At 36.7% G+C, this 14,619-nt stretch overlaps 1 protein-coding gene across 3 annotated transcripts in view; it reads right to left on the bottom strand.

Moving 5' to 3' along the window:
* Window positions 1-485: 485 nt before the first annotated feature.
* Window positions 486-14,619, bottom strand: part of LOC126458236 (phosphatidylcholine:ceramide cholinephosphotransferase 2-like) — a 326,386-nt gene continuing 312,252 nt past the window's right edge. For 2 of the 3 annotated variants that reach the window (XM_050095136.1, XM_050095135.1), the window contains exons 4-7: window positions 13,840-14,050; window positions 4,204-4,478; window positions 3,659-3,834; window positions 486-3,300 (exon numbers count right to left, since the gene is read on the bottom strand). In XM_050095136.1, the coding sequence (XP_049951093.1) occupies window positions 3,145-3,300; window positions 3,659-3,834; window positions 4,204-4,478; window positions 13,840-14,050 (818 nt within the window). In that variant the 3' untranslated portion in view covers window positions 486-3,144. The remainder of the gene's footprint in view (window positions 3,301-3,658; window positions 3,835-4,203; window positions 4,479-13,839; window positions 14,051-14,619) is intronic. The other variant, XM_050095137.1, reaches the window with a different exon arrangement.

The raw sequence follows: 14,619 nt of genomic DNA, 5'->3' as shown, positions 1-14,619 counted from the left end.
TTGTAGACCCAACTAATGCATAAAATTCCATTATGTCACCACCAATCAAAGCTAACAATGCAGTGTTTAGTGACCAACAACACTGACCAGTGAGCTGGTCAATAAAATGTTTGTTGTTTGAACTACCTTCTTATTTTAGGCAAGTAATTAAGGAGTGTGTATTCACTTATATCACCTCATAACTGACAATGATATTCAAATACCTTTTCTTAATCCAGTTAACAATTTGGTTTTCCTACCTTTTTTTTCACTCTGTTCCAAGTACATTTAAGATCGGTGTTTTAATTAAACAAACTTATTTTGCTGCTATACATAAATTACTTACCTGCTCCAAAGATTGGTAAAATGCTAATTTCAGAACAAAGCACAATAGGGCAAATGCAGAAAAAAAATGTCAATTTAAGTAAATGTGTGTGAAGGGTTGTAATTGGGTTGCACTACAGTTTGAAATCATTTTCAACTGGAATGTGTACATTTTTATTAAATTTACACCTAATACAAGGTTGGTAATTGGTAAATAATCTTAATAAAAGTCAACACCAGCACATATATTTAACCAGCAGTTAATATTTCTAACCAAGAGCTGGCTTACCAATAAAGAATATATATATTTATTTATTTTGAAATGATACGCAAACTGCATAAATCCTTTAACTATTACAACACTGCTTTAAAATAAAAGCTCTTCAATTTAACTCTTGTAAAAATATTTCCTTAATAATAGATTTGTTTTACACTATGTTTAGGAAAATAAGAGGTATGTCTCTACACAAGATCAGGAAGAAACAATACTTTAGATACAAACATCTGCCAGTAAAAAATTTTATAACTGTTTATTCATGTTCCAAAAAATATCAGAAATGATAGTCAGAAAAAGGTTTTTATTTCTGTTTGGACAGTATTTGCAAGGCACACATAATTATTCTAGTCTAGACTTGGAGAAATAACTGCCACCTGTTACTTTTAAGTATTATTTGTGCCTAAAACACGTAGAAGCCATAATAAGTTTAAGAGAGTAATTCTCAGAAAACTGCAACTGAAAACGAGTTTACTCACTCTCTTCTGCATTTTTAACTGTTTTGATAAGCAGCTAGAAGGGAGTACGACTTCGGTGATGTTCCAAGGATCAAATGCACTACAAAAAATCGAACTGTGCATGTTACATCTCGCATATTATTATAGCTTCTTTCTGTTTTGCAATAGAAGTAAATCAGTACACACAGACACACTTAAAAGAAACTGATGGAAGCTTTTCCTCTCCAGTCCAATAATATACAGATGTGGAGTTCCACATAATGAAAAATTCTAGACTAGTTTGGGTTTATAAAAAAATAGCAAATTTCTACAGAAATATACTAATCAAAGGGATAAACTGCCCTTTAATAAGTTCAAGAACTCGAATTTCAGATTATTCTTTGGAAGAAATTTCTTAATGATAAAATAAAGTTTAAGGAGAATCACTGATACTCCATTACAACAGTGATTATGTCAGCACTGTGCACATAGACAGGATAGTTCAACCAAGCTATGTGTAGACTTATTATCACCACATGTTGCAACACCATCTTGAGACACACACAAACATGTTAGATATTTAGAACCATTTGGCAATAAACTTTGATAATTTTATAAGACAGCTATGAAATGCTGAGACAAACGCAAAGCTGATGTGATGAGAGAGAAAAATCAGCTGCAGTCTAAAATAAAAGCCATTTTTCTCCTTCAAACCATAAATTCAGTCCTTGTCCAATGTAAAACATTTAAAAAGCTATTCACATACATATACAGCCAATGGACAAACCTCAGAGCGAACAGCCAGAGAAGTGAAACTGAAGTTTAATCATTCGGGTAATGGCAGTGAGAATGTACTCCAAATGGGCAAAAATTACTGACTGAATCTTCATCACATCCTGTCTGAAATATGTTATGTATATTTTTATCTTAAATATTCCACTATGTATGTAAGTCAAAGCAATCACTCTTATTATTTTATTGAAATATATTTGTTTTCTTAATTGCAAACATTTACCACTGCAGATAATTGGCACAGTTACAAAAATGTATGTATCAGTAGCTTCTTACAATGAAAAGGAAGTTATTTCCTTTATCCAAAACACACAGAATACAAATTCCATTAAATGGAGTACACTCTTGAGTTTTGTTTGAAATAAAAGTGCAACTATCATAGTTACCTTATTTAATGATAATACTTTTGGTTGTGCAATAGTTTTTGCCGAACATTTACTCGTGGTCACACTATTATAAGACTGAAAATACAATTTCTCAAAAATATACACTTGTTGGAAAACTGAGCTGCAAAAACACTAAAAAAAAAAAAAGAAATATGAAGTTCCACGACATTAAAGGTCACAAAATATCGCAATGCAGGAAGTGTACTAGATGTAATAAATTAAAAGTGATTTGTACACTGTTGTATTCCCCCTCTTGATGCTCATAAGTTTGTGTGCTGCTCTCAGTATTGGTGTACATAAAATTTACAAAAGATGAAACTGATTATTAAGGCAATAAGTATAATAAATTGAACAAATACAGACAGTATCCCTTCCATCTCCCTGGTAGAGCATAAAATAAATATCTGCTATCACAACAACAAAGTAGCACAACTCTTTTTGCGCCACAGACACGAACACTACAGTTCCCCTGACACACACACACACACACACACACACACACACACACACACACACACACACACACACACACTATTTTTGTAGTAGCAGTTTCCCCCCTCCAAGTTTCGATGTAACAAACGTGAACACAGACTCTCTTTACCCCCTCATGTATCTGCATTTAACAGTTTTTTTTTTCTTTTTTTATTTCAATAAATTATTACAAAATAGGAACACGGCGGCACACGCAAAATATACAGGAACAGTACACAAGAGCCAGTTACTGCTGAATAATACTAATGTTCCTAGAATCCTTGTCGCTCATGTTTATATATTTCCCTTTGCGTTTTCAGTCTTTCACTTAAAAAGTCACTCTCTCACATATAAAATGTTTTTAAAGTATTCCAGCCGTTGAGTTGAAATAAATATTTCACCAAATTTACACTGTTCCCTGAATTGTGCATGATGAAACAATGCAAGCACACTGGTATACAAAACAGTTTTGTAGTAATCACTAACTGTTCCTGTTGGGGTGCTTGCCATGGCACCATCTCGGCCAAGGCAGGGGCCACTCATATTGCCGCGGAACTGGCCCTCCGACATTCTTTTCGAAATACCGGAACACTGGGAACCACCACAACCTTGCAAGGAAATTGTTTGGTCCATTTTGCTGAAACATTACATATATTGTATGTACTTTTACATTATGTATTAAACAAATACAATAATTATTTACAGGGAATGAAAAGATAACCCCCTCACTCAACAAACATGCATAAAGAGCTCAGCAAATTGCACAAGCCCTACCCTACAGGGAGTGATTATCTTTTTCTTATTTCATTGTTAACACAAAAAATAACTACAATATGCAGTTGAGTGAAAACTAACAGAACATTTGTGCATCACCTAGTGTGGTTCATTATTTGCTCCCTAATCACGGTAAGTCAATAAAAGTTTTTAAATCAAAATGTAACACAGCTTAACATTTATTTTTGGCATCAATCACTATAGCTTTAGATTATACTCACCTTCAAATTAGCATTGTTTGCCAAAGTGTGATACATCCAGAACAAAGTTGTAGTAACATAGTACGCTATAATAACATCAACAGCATAATGCCCATGAGCAACAAGCACCATAATAACCCCAACGACAGAAACAATCCACGAAATCCAATGAACGGGGAAGCAGCGCTTTGGTGAATCTGAAAAATTACAACTTCATATAGTACACGAATTTTCCTTACTGAGCAACATAGTAATGAAGATCTATGTGCCACTATCTGTGTTATTTTAATCATCATATATTACACTGAAAGTCTGCAGGTGCAGGAAAATTGGTTGAAAAGAACAAAATTACAATTACTGGATCAGACAAGTTTCCTGCGCAAAGTACAGCACATTTCCACAAGTTTATTCCCAGTTCTGGATTCTATAGCTCTTGCATCAACATTTTTTGCAGAAAAGATGCTGATTAAGGTGTAAGAAGATTCCACTGCACAGTAAACTGGAAATAAACTTCTGCGACAAGCCTTTTCACATCTAGCTATAATCAACATAAAGTTTTTACTTACATTCTGCAATAATGAGGTAACTCATGGTGAGAATGACAGTGTGCCCACTGTAAATGTAGTCACCACAATAAGTGTGCTTTCCATTAATAGAAAGCCCAAAACCAGATATCAACTGCCACACCCTCTGAGCCACTATGTACCCATTTGTAGCATTGGCTTTAGGTGAACAGTAATATGTTGTGCTGGCTACAGGAAGGACTGTCACAAACATCGTGATGGAACGCAGCAGGTACAACAAGGAAAGGATCATGAAGACACGCCGCATCACGATATACCTATAATGAACAACAGAACAACAAAGACCTCACCATTAGCTGCTTTATCACATATTCATACAATATTTACTATGTTGTACATTGAGAAAAAGCCAGCAGAGTAACATGCTCTAACAAACACATTTGCTCTTCATTCATTAACTTTCACAAGAAACCTAAATAATTATTCCAAACTTTTCCGTGATTATTTTATTTGTATCTCATATTTATACACATTGATTCCCAGGAATTTTCTAGGTACAAACTAGTTAAAATTACATTTTGGCAGCATCTCTCTCATCTTTGAAGCCTGAGGTGACAAAGTGCAGGTAACTTACATGAGCAAAGAATACCCGCAAGATGGCAGTGTAAGTCGTTGGCGTATGGGAGGCTTAGTTTAGTCATTCTATCCTTGGTGTAGCCACGAAGCTGTGTCATGAAAGTTTTACATTGATCAGCGAGAACAATATTGCTGTCTCTGCATAGGTATGTGTTGTAATGCATTTTTGTTACTTATTATAGATCATATAATATGTGTTGCAGATATCTGAATCGTATAAGTATTGATTTTCGTAATAATCTCTTGTGTTCTCATATGAGGACTTTCCATTAGTGGCTTCAGTTCATACAGAATTTTGATTTTCTTCCCCTTTATGCTGTTATAATACTGTATTTTATCATATGTAGTACTGTGTCTAGTAGTGATTTCTGATATACACTAAATGCAGCTAGTGGTTTTAGCCAAACCTCAGACAATTAGTTTCAAATACGCACACGTAACGAATAATATTTGCAGAGTTATTTCTCAAACGTAAGCGAAGCTATATCATTCCTTTAGAAAGGCCGCATTCATCAACCAAAAATTATTCAGGATGGTATAATTCGTACAAATGAAGAAAAAAGTAACACCAGGTTATAAGTGACGCAAAAATTATACAAATTTTGGAGGCCAAGTCAAACGATGAGTTGGTTTGGATGATGACTGACAATGGCTCATCACTTGAAGCAGACCCCCTCCCCCTCATTGTTACTTGTGATATGTCCTCCAAGTGATACTGACAATAATATTGATGACACAGTAACAATTATAAGAAACAACACTGAGACTGAAATTCTAAGAGGTCGTTACAGTGACAAGATGGATTGACAACTTCCTTGTTGACTACTGTATTTATCATACGTTGAAAGAGAACCTGAAAGTATAGCCACCCAGTTTGGTCAAAAGGAAAAGAATTTTAGAGATTATGAGCAAATGAGAGGGGTTCACATGATGGATTCTCTGGTTGCTCTCTGCAGAAATGACACTAGAAACCTTATGTGGTTCATGAGGATTTCCTGCCACATGCTAAATGTGACTAGTAAAGGCCTAGATACTCAATAAGATGAGTGAACAAAAGAAATAATATGGGTCTGCTAGAAAGAGCAGAGATTGCAATGAAGAACACCTGCATTCTGTACCCAATGAATTATACTTCAATGCTGTGTGCCCTGAGTGCATGAAACAATTTCATTACACAAAATAAAATTCAAAATATTGTACTCTCTCTCATGTATTCTTTATACTACTAATAAATGCTCTATGTAAGATGTAGTAGCTTTTGTTCTTACTGTCCTCATATGAGGACTCTTCCCTGTTGCCAATCAATTGTACAGATGGCGTATACTGTCTATGCCTGCTATACCTAAGAGTTGTTGGTTGGCTAGTTTCGTGAGCCACTTCTCATCCCATCATATTCCAAATGTGCTCAACTGGCAATATGTCCAGAGATCATGCTGTCCAGGGTAGTTGCTGCACATCTTGCAGAGCATACTGAGTTTCACAGGCAGTGTGGGGGAAAACATTATCCTGTTGGAACAACATATCACTTTCCTGTTGCAAAATGGCAAAAGAACTGGTCTAAGAACATTCTACACGTACAAAGTGCTGGTTAGCACCCACAACAGAAAAACCAAAGGTGAACGAGAGGTGCAGCTTATCGCTCCCCAGACAATAAGGCCTGGGGTGGGGCCAGTGTGTCCTGGACGAATGTACTCTACAACACAGTGCTCACCAGGTCTATGACATACCCACAAATGACCGTCACTTGCATGCAGGCAGGATCTGGTTTCACTGCATAACACCATGGCATGCCATACTGCCTCAGAAGCGATCCTGTGACGATACCCGGCGAAGCATGCACACAGATGCTGTGGCGTTAGTAGAATACCACTGCTAATGACCGGTTTGCAACAGTTCGTGTTGACATGTTGCGCTTGGAAGCACTATTATCTGTGCTGTGTAACTGTACGATCTGCCACTACTGCCCTTGCAATACAACAATCCAGGTGGGCAACTGTGCTGTGTGGACATCCAGAACCTTATCTTCCGGTGTGAGAATGTTCACTTGACCACTAATCACTGTCACACGACTGACGCAGCATGTCCAACTTGTGTGGCAATTCTCCAGAAGGACAATCTAGCCACTTTGAAGGCCACAATTTGACCTCTTTCAAAATGGCTCATTTGGCTGTATAAAGCACGAGTGCGTCTCCGTGGCATGGTTGCCTGCTTACTTCACACATCTGCATGAAACTGAGCCTTCCAGCTGTGAGCATTTCGTATTAAAGGGTACACACAAAGGTCTCTCTAGTAGCTATGCCACTGTGCTATCTGTTGGCAAATGACATTGAAACCATAATCAGTACATCTATCTACCTGGTGCCATATCCAGTCATCAGATCAAAATCTGACGTCTTTCTAAGTGTACTAGTCTCCTCGCTTCCTGGCAGTGTATTTACAATACACATTTCCTTATACTTAAGTAGACTGTTAATGACAAACAGCAGATTTGAAACCCTAGGTTGAAAGCTTCTCTCTAGACAATCTGCTTTTATTCCTTCCCAGAATACTGTATGCCCACTTAACGTGTTATGGGAATTTAATTCACCAAGTCAAATGGAACAGCAAACAATACTGTTAATTTGATGGTGATAGAATTGTGTGTGTTTAAAATATGTTTGGAAGTTCAAAAATTTTGCAAGGCTTGTTTACCCATTCCAGCCAACGAGATTTCTTTAGCTACAAGGGATAATAATAGTTCCAACCTCAGAAAAAAATGGTCTCCAATTTTTTTTTTTTTTTTTCCAGGTACATGTCTATAGTACTGCTATACACTGAAATCTCCACACAAAAGAATACACTGCCAGAGCAGCCAAAACAAGACAGCATGGCTCCTCTTGTAGCTTGATACAGAACTGTGGTGGAAGGATTTCGAAGTTTAACAGCAGTACCAATATACACCTACCAACAAACAAAAAGTCAATTCTTCCAAAAACCTGCACTCTAAAATACAGTTTTTCAAGGGTGCTTATCTTGGGTTCTGTTGATCACAGAGATAAGGTGCCATGTGTTTTGGATAGCCTTTGACCCAGCGACCATTTGCAAACATATCTGAAGAACAGGCAAACTGTAGGTATCCAAAAGTACAGGGTCAGCCCTTGCAAACTGAGCAAATTGGTTGCTTATCTTGCGTTAGTTGTGGTCTGGGACGGGCCTTCGGCAGCTTATAAAAGCAACATTTGTTCATGAGCAGTTCCTGATAAAATCCCGAAAAACCATGATTTTTGGGCACCAAAAGTACCAATCATGGGGATGCCCACTTCTAAATTTATATTCGCGGTAAATCGCTGAAACCGTACCGTATGTTTTTAAAATGGTGTTCTTAGGGAACACCTTGAAACTTTTTTCATTATCATTATTTGTAACCGAGATACAGAGTTCAAAGTTAACGTACTAATCCATGTAATATCTAGTCTGAGGCATAAATATACTTTGAACTGACATAGTAATCACATGGCAAGGATTCTGAGGTCACCAAACTATGTTTTTAGTTGACTTTTTCACCAATAAAACTTTTTAAGACATGCCGTCTCTGGATAATGTGCTGTCTTGACCTAACAATTATTTGATGGCGCCACCTAGCAGCATGAGCACCTTACAAAAAAAAAATAATTTTGTCATACAAAATTCTTTGTGCTTGCAAACCAAACAATGCATTCTTTGGTATACTATAGGTGCAGTCTAAAAATGTTGTGCATTTTCATGTAAAGTAGTGTAAAATGAACTTGCACTGGATGGGAGACGACATTGTGCTGACCTATATTATGTGAACTTTTTTGTTGTTTGTGTGTGCCAAAGTATGTAAATGTGTCAAGGTATAAATAAACCATCAAAACTTTACTGACCTACAAAATAAATTTTATGTAAGCAGCACATGCTGTGGTAACAGGGCAAAGAAGGAAACTAGCTGAAAAAACTGTCAGGGCACAAAAAAGGGGAACATCCCCCTCTTTGAAAGACTAACAGAAAAATAGGTAATCAGCTTCTTTAATCCTCATTCTGCCTTCCACAACAAAAAATTTGTCATGCAAACATGTTCGCACTTTTAGTACTGAATGTGGGTAGCAGAGAGACAGTGCTGGTGCAGGAGACAGTACCACTGAAAGAGAAAAAGAGAAAAGACAATAATAGTGGGATGGAGAAAATGGCAGTGAAAAATAAAAAGAGGAGACAATAATAGTGGGATGGAGAAAATGGTAGTGAAAAATTAAAAGAGGAAGACGAAGACAACAGCATTGTGAACCAAAGAGAGAGAGAAGATAGTGACGTTCAGTGTGAGAGAGTGGCAGCAAAATAGAGAGGGAACAGTGGCAGTAAAGGAGAAAGAGAGGTAGATGCTGATAGTAGCAGTGGGAGCAAGAGAGAGACCATACATAGGGTGGGGCGGGGGGGAGGGGGGGGGGTTGAAACCCTACCCCAGACTGAAGAAATTTAAAACAAGAAAATTTTTCCACTTTCTCCCATCCCCAACACCCATGTGTTGAAAGTTTCCCAGTTTAGGGATCAAAACAATCCTGAGCAAATCACCCCCCCCCCCCCAAACACATGCGTGAAAAGGAGACAATGGTGGTTGATGGGGAAGACAGCACACTGTAAGTGAAAAGTACGAAACAATGGCAATGGAAGAAAGAAAAGAATGAGACAAAGACAATGGCAGTGAGACAGATAGTGTTTAAGCAGCACTGGTAAGGAAGAATGAGAGAAAAGGACGAAAACAGTGACAGTAGGGAAGACACTGACCAGGAAAGACAGACAGGAGGCAGTGCACTTGGCAGAAAAAGGAGACAGTGGGGGAGGGACAGAGACAGTGGGAGTGAGAAGGAGATGCCGAGTATGGAGGTTTCACTACAACGAGAGACTGGTGAAGGATTATTGGGTAAAGGATATAGAATGTTCCATGTTAAAAGAGTATGAATAAGTTTTGTATGACAAAATAGTTGGTGAGGAAAGCAGAATGAGGCAGCTGATTCCCCACTTTTCTATCAGAGTCTTTCCCACTTACCAGTCAGTCTTTTAAAGAGGAGCATATTTGCCTTTTTTGTGCTCTGACGGGCATTTTTCAGCTGGTTAATTACATGACAATTTTTCAAGCAGCTCATTAAAACTTTATGACTTCCCCTCACATGGTTTCCCCAAATCATTCTGGTGAACAGGCAGTAATTGCCAGTTGTGGTAGCGCAAACCATTCTGCACAGAGGAGGACACACATACTTCGCAGCATAGACTGTGTGCGCTCTCTGTCCCGAGCTGCACTCTCCACCCATTGCCCAACCTGCTAACTGTCAATGCTGTGGTTAGCTCCACATTGGGCCACTGTTCCTGCTTCTGACTCTCCATAGATTAATTTCAATGCTCAGAAAACTACTGCTGTCAATTTTTGATGTTATAATTGGGTGTACACTTTATGTCAGCCAACACGAACACTACAGCTAAGTACTTTCATTGTACCTAAACTGATATGAAAATCAAAATTAAATGTTCTATAAGCATGCTACACACAGACTCAGCAGAATGGAGCTACTGGCTGGGCCATCACATGGTACACTGCTCTGTCATTGTTCATCAACTCATCACCCAACTTCTTATGAGTGCACTGCCCCTGTTAACTGAAATTAAACATTTTATTATTGTGCACATTGCTATTTACATTCTTCCATCTGATTTCTTTTCATAAAGGAAATTTTATGTTATAACATGTTTTGGGACATTACATCACTCTCACAGGTGTTGAACTAAAGAAAAAATTAAATAAATAAATGTCAGTTGCAGTTACTTGTATGTTGTGTGATATATGAAATTCAGTGTCAATTAGGGTCCAGGCTTAAAACCTGACAACTTAAAATTGTAGTCAAGTCAGAAGAAAATGATATTAACTCTTTTAAAAGTAACTTTCAACATCAAAAATCTTTTTTGAAATTTCTGCAGAATATATTGGTAACTGAATTAAACTTTTTGAGACATTGTACTTTAATGATGCAATATATTATCAGCGCACTCAAATTACCACATCTAAGCTTCATGTCATGGAGCAGGCTTACACAGCCTGTTCCGTCTTCACTGAAGCCATCTGTTTCTTGATTGACCTACATCTCCCTTTCATATTGGTTTATAATTCAGCATAACATTAATCAGTCATTCTTTGTTAATGTCAACACCCGTCAGAATACACGTACCCTTCACATTGTAAAATGAATTCAGTTTGAGTCCCAGGTTGTATTATTGTCATTTTCAGTTAACTATTGTGCAACAGAAACAGTCACTATAAAATGATCACTTTCTAAACACATTTTGTTTCTTCATCAGGAGGGTGTCAGCCATCCTTTTCATTCTACTGTTAATAATTCTTGCATAGAGTTTATAAGAAACATTTTGAATGCTTATTCCTCTATAGTTCTCACAGACACTGCTTCCTCCTCTTCTGTAGAATAGTATCACCTCCGCTGTCATCGACGAGTCAGATACCATTTCTAATCTTCCAGCATTCATTTATGAGGCATAAGCTTCAGCTGTAATAATCCTCGATATTTAATGAATTCTACATTGATTCCATCAGGCCCTTAGCTTTCCTGTTTTTCATGTTCCAGGGCCTCCTGTATCTCATATAGTGTAATGCTGTCTCCCTGATACACAAATGCCCTTCATCTTCTGAAATAATTATTTCTTCTGTTAGTCATATTCAGTTCACAGTTCTTGGCAGTGCTTTATTAAAGTCTCTTTGTCTATGATATTTATTCCTGCAGCAACTCCTCTTTGCTTGTAAACCATTCCGTAACCTCTTGACTTCCTTTCACATCATTTCTATAAGTGAAAACAAATCTGTCCAACAATAAGTCCTCTTTCTTCTTTCCCTCTACAGCCTCCATTGGTGCTCTGTCAAAACATGACTTAAATTTTCCCATTTTATGTTTGTCCATTCCTCTGGATGATTTCATTCTGTAGATATTGTGCATGTATTCATTGGTATAGAGGACCAATGTCTTCTCGTGAAAGATATACTTTAAATACTGCTTCTTTGGTGTTGTGTAATATATTTGTTTTACCATCTAGCCAACAGGTTTTCTATTTACTATCAAATAATCAACAAGAGACTGGTGGCCTCTTGCACTCCATGTATATTTACGAATTTTCCCCCCAAAGAATATGATTATAATTTTCATACTGTTAAATGTTGCAAAATCCTAATTCTTGGCTAGTATTTTATTGTCTGTGTGCTCTCCATATGTTCCTACAACTTCGGGTATTGGTATGTTCCCAACACATGCATTCAGAGCTCCATTTATTAACAAGTGGTCATATTTATTTTTGTCTACTGTTTCAAATCTTCATAAAGAAACTCAGTTTCTTCCTTTTCCCCTTCTTCAGGAGCATATACAACTCTCATTGTCAAGCATTATCTGTTTTCTTTCATACTGTAAGTATTCTTTCAGTCACATAATTATAACTCCAAATTTTATTTTTCATTTATTGCTAATAAATTTAGTGACTCTAGATCAGGCATTCCCAAACTCTCTCTCTGACGGAACACTTTGAGAATGCTGGTAAATTAATGGTAAACCTTGTTTATGTTCAGTTAAAAAAATTAAAAAAAAATTCAGAAAAAAAGTTTTGTTCCATGATTACTTCGATTTTAAATCATAGCTAATAACATGGAAATCATAATAAACTTTTAAAAACAAATTAGTATCGTCAAAATGCCGAAACAGAAATGCCACGTTATTAATAGGTTTTCGCAGAACACTCATTTGGTTCCCGTGACACACAGTTTGGGAAACCCTGCTCTAGATCACAGATCATGCTCTCATTGTTTGATTTACACTGCTGTAGATTATACAATCATTTGATCATTTTACACAATTTATTTTTCTTTTTGTTTCGATTACGACAGCTATATCTACATTTTCCCGTTTGTAATTCTCTGTTCACTCTGTCCTAATTCCTTTATATTCCATGGTGCTAATACCACAATTTCTGAAATTTCAAATCTCTTCAGTCTTTGACATGCATGGATTGTGTATTCTTGAGACACATACAGTTTCTTTCTGCAAAGATATTGAAATGATTTTTTTTTTTTCCTCTACAAAAGGGTACACACATCTTCATAAGAAATTTCTGTGGTAGGCTACACCTCTAGGCCACCTGACCTGCTTGGTTTCCTGTAAGTTTTACGTTACATTAAAAGCACATATCACTTCATCTTATTACAGATATACCTTCAAAACAAGTGTTACAGTTTCAGTGGCAAGAAAAACAGATGTACTACTTCTATCAAGGAATGTTTTATTTCCAAAAACTCGACCAGCACATAGCACTCCACAATGTGCCCCCATAGTGTACAACACCACCAACTTACTTTCCACTGTTATAAATACTACTTCGTTTTATACACAAAGTATCAGTTAACAACAAATGATGTAACTAAGACTGGGAATAAAACACTGCCTCTTCAAAATGGTAGTACAAAACCAATGTGACATGAGCTGTATAACTATTTACTGACTAGTGAAACTGGAACAATGGAGGGCTTACATGAATACAAATTTAAAAATATATTTGAATCTTCGTTTTCAAATTACTTTAAAATTCTTTCAACAGGATGAAAACAGGTGAAAGGAAAGGGTATACGAGTCAGCAGTAAAAGTGATAAAGCATCATCATCATTATTATTTATTATTTAAGGAAAAGGAATAGGAAACAAATTTAAGTAATGATTTGCTAAATGTCCTCATTCAGTTACAGATTACACATACAGAGTAATAAGTGGAGTTAAAATCCAAAAGACTCAACAGGAAAGAAGTTAGTTAAACAAGGGGCTTCACTCAAAGAGAACGAATAGGATAGAAGCTTTCTTGTTACTGTTTGTGTGATGACAATGTATATCTTGACATTGTTCAAAGTCAAACATTTAAATTCACATTACATAAAATTGTGCAACATACAACTGCTGCCTTTAACTTACTGAAAAGCAATGTTCTAATATATTTGAAAAGTAACTTTATCAAATACCTGTGTTTGTGGAAGATAAGAACTATGAAAGCAGTGTTTGTAGAGATCATAATAAGGATTTCGGACACATCTAAGGCCCAATCTGCAGCCTTGACGTTATCCAGGAATATATCTGGTAGTGGTCCATATTTATCTCTATCAGGTACACGTTCATGCACCAATGCCAGAGTTGCAGTGGTGATTATAAAATTCACCACTAACATTAGAAATGCTGAAACAAACCCAGTCATTAAGTACAATTCAACAATGGAAAATCCCAGATGGGATGTAACATTATTACGAAAAGGATAGTTGTTACTCACCACACAGTGGAGATGCTGAGTCGCAGATAGACATAACAAAAAGACTGTCAGAAAACGAACTTTCTGCCTCAACAGCGAGAGACTGCTAGTGTGTGTGTGTGTGTGTGTGTGTGTGTGTGTGTGTGTGTGTGTGTGTGTGTGTGCGCGCGCGCGAGCAAGTGCATTTTCTACCTTCAACAAAGGCCTTGCTGGCCGAAAGCTCAAATTCTGACAGTCTTTTTATTGTGCCTATCTGTGACTCACATCTCCGATATATAGTGAGTAGCAACTATCTTTTCCGTAGTATTGTTACAGTCATCAACAAGTATTTTGGTATCTTACTTAGTACAGTTTTCTCTATAAATAAGGTATTAAAAATTTGTTGAAATGTATGTATTGTCCAGTTAGTAATACAAAAGCTATTAAAATAATATTTAAAAGAAAGGTACTGCTACAATGTGCTTGTCAACATCATTACTACTTATCTCGATGGAAGGGG

This window comes from Schistocerca serialis, chromosome 2 (genome assembly GCF_023864345.2).
Source record: "Schistocerca serialis cubense isolate TAMUIC-IGC-003099 chromosome 2, iqSchSeri2.2, whole genome shotgun sequence".
Lineage (NCBI taxonomy): Eukaryota > Metazoa > Arthropoda > Insecta > Orthoptera > Acrididae > Schistocerca > Schistocerca serialis.
This window is presented reverse-complemented; position numbering and strand designations above follow the sequence as displayed.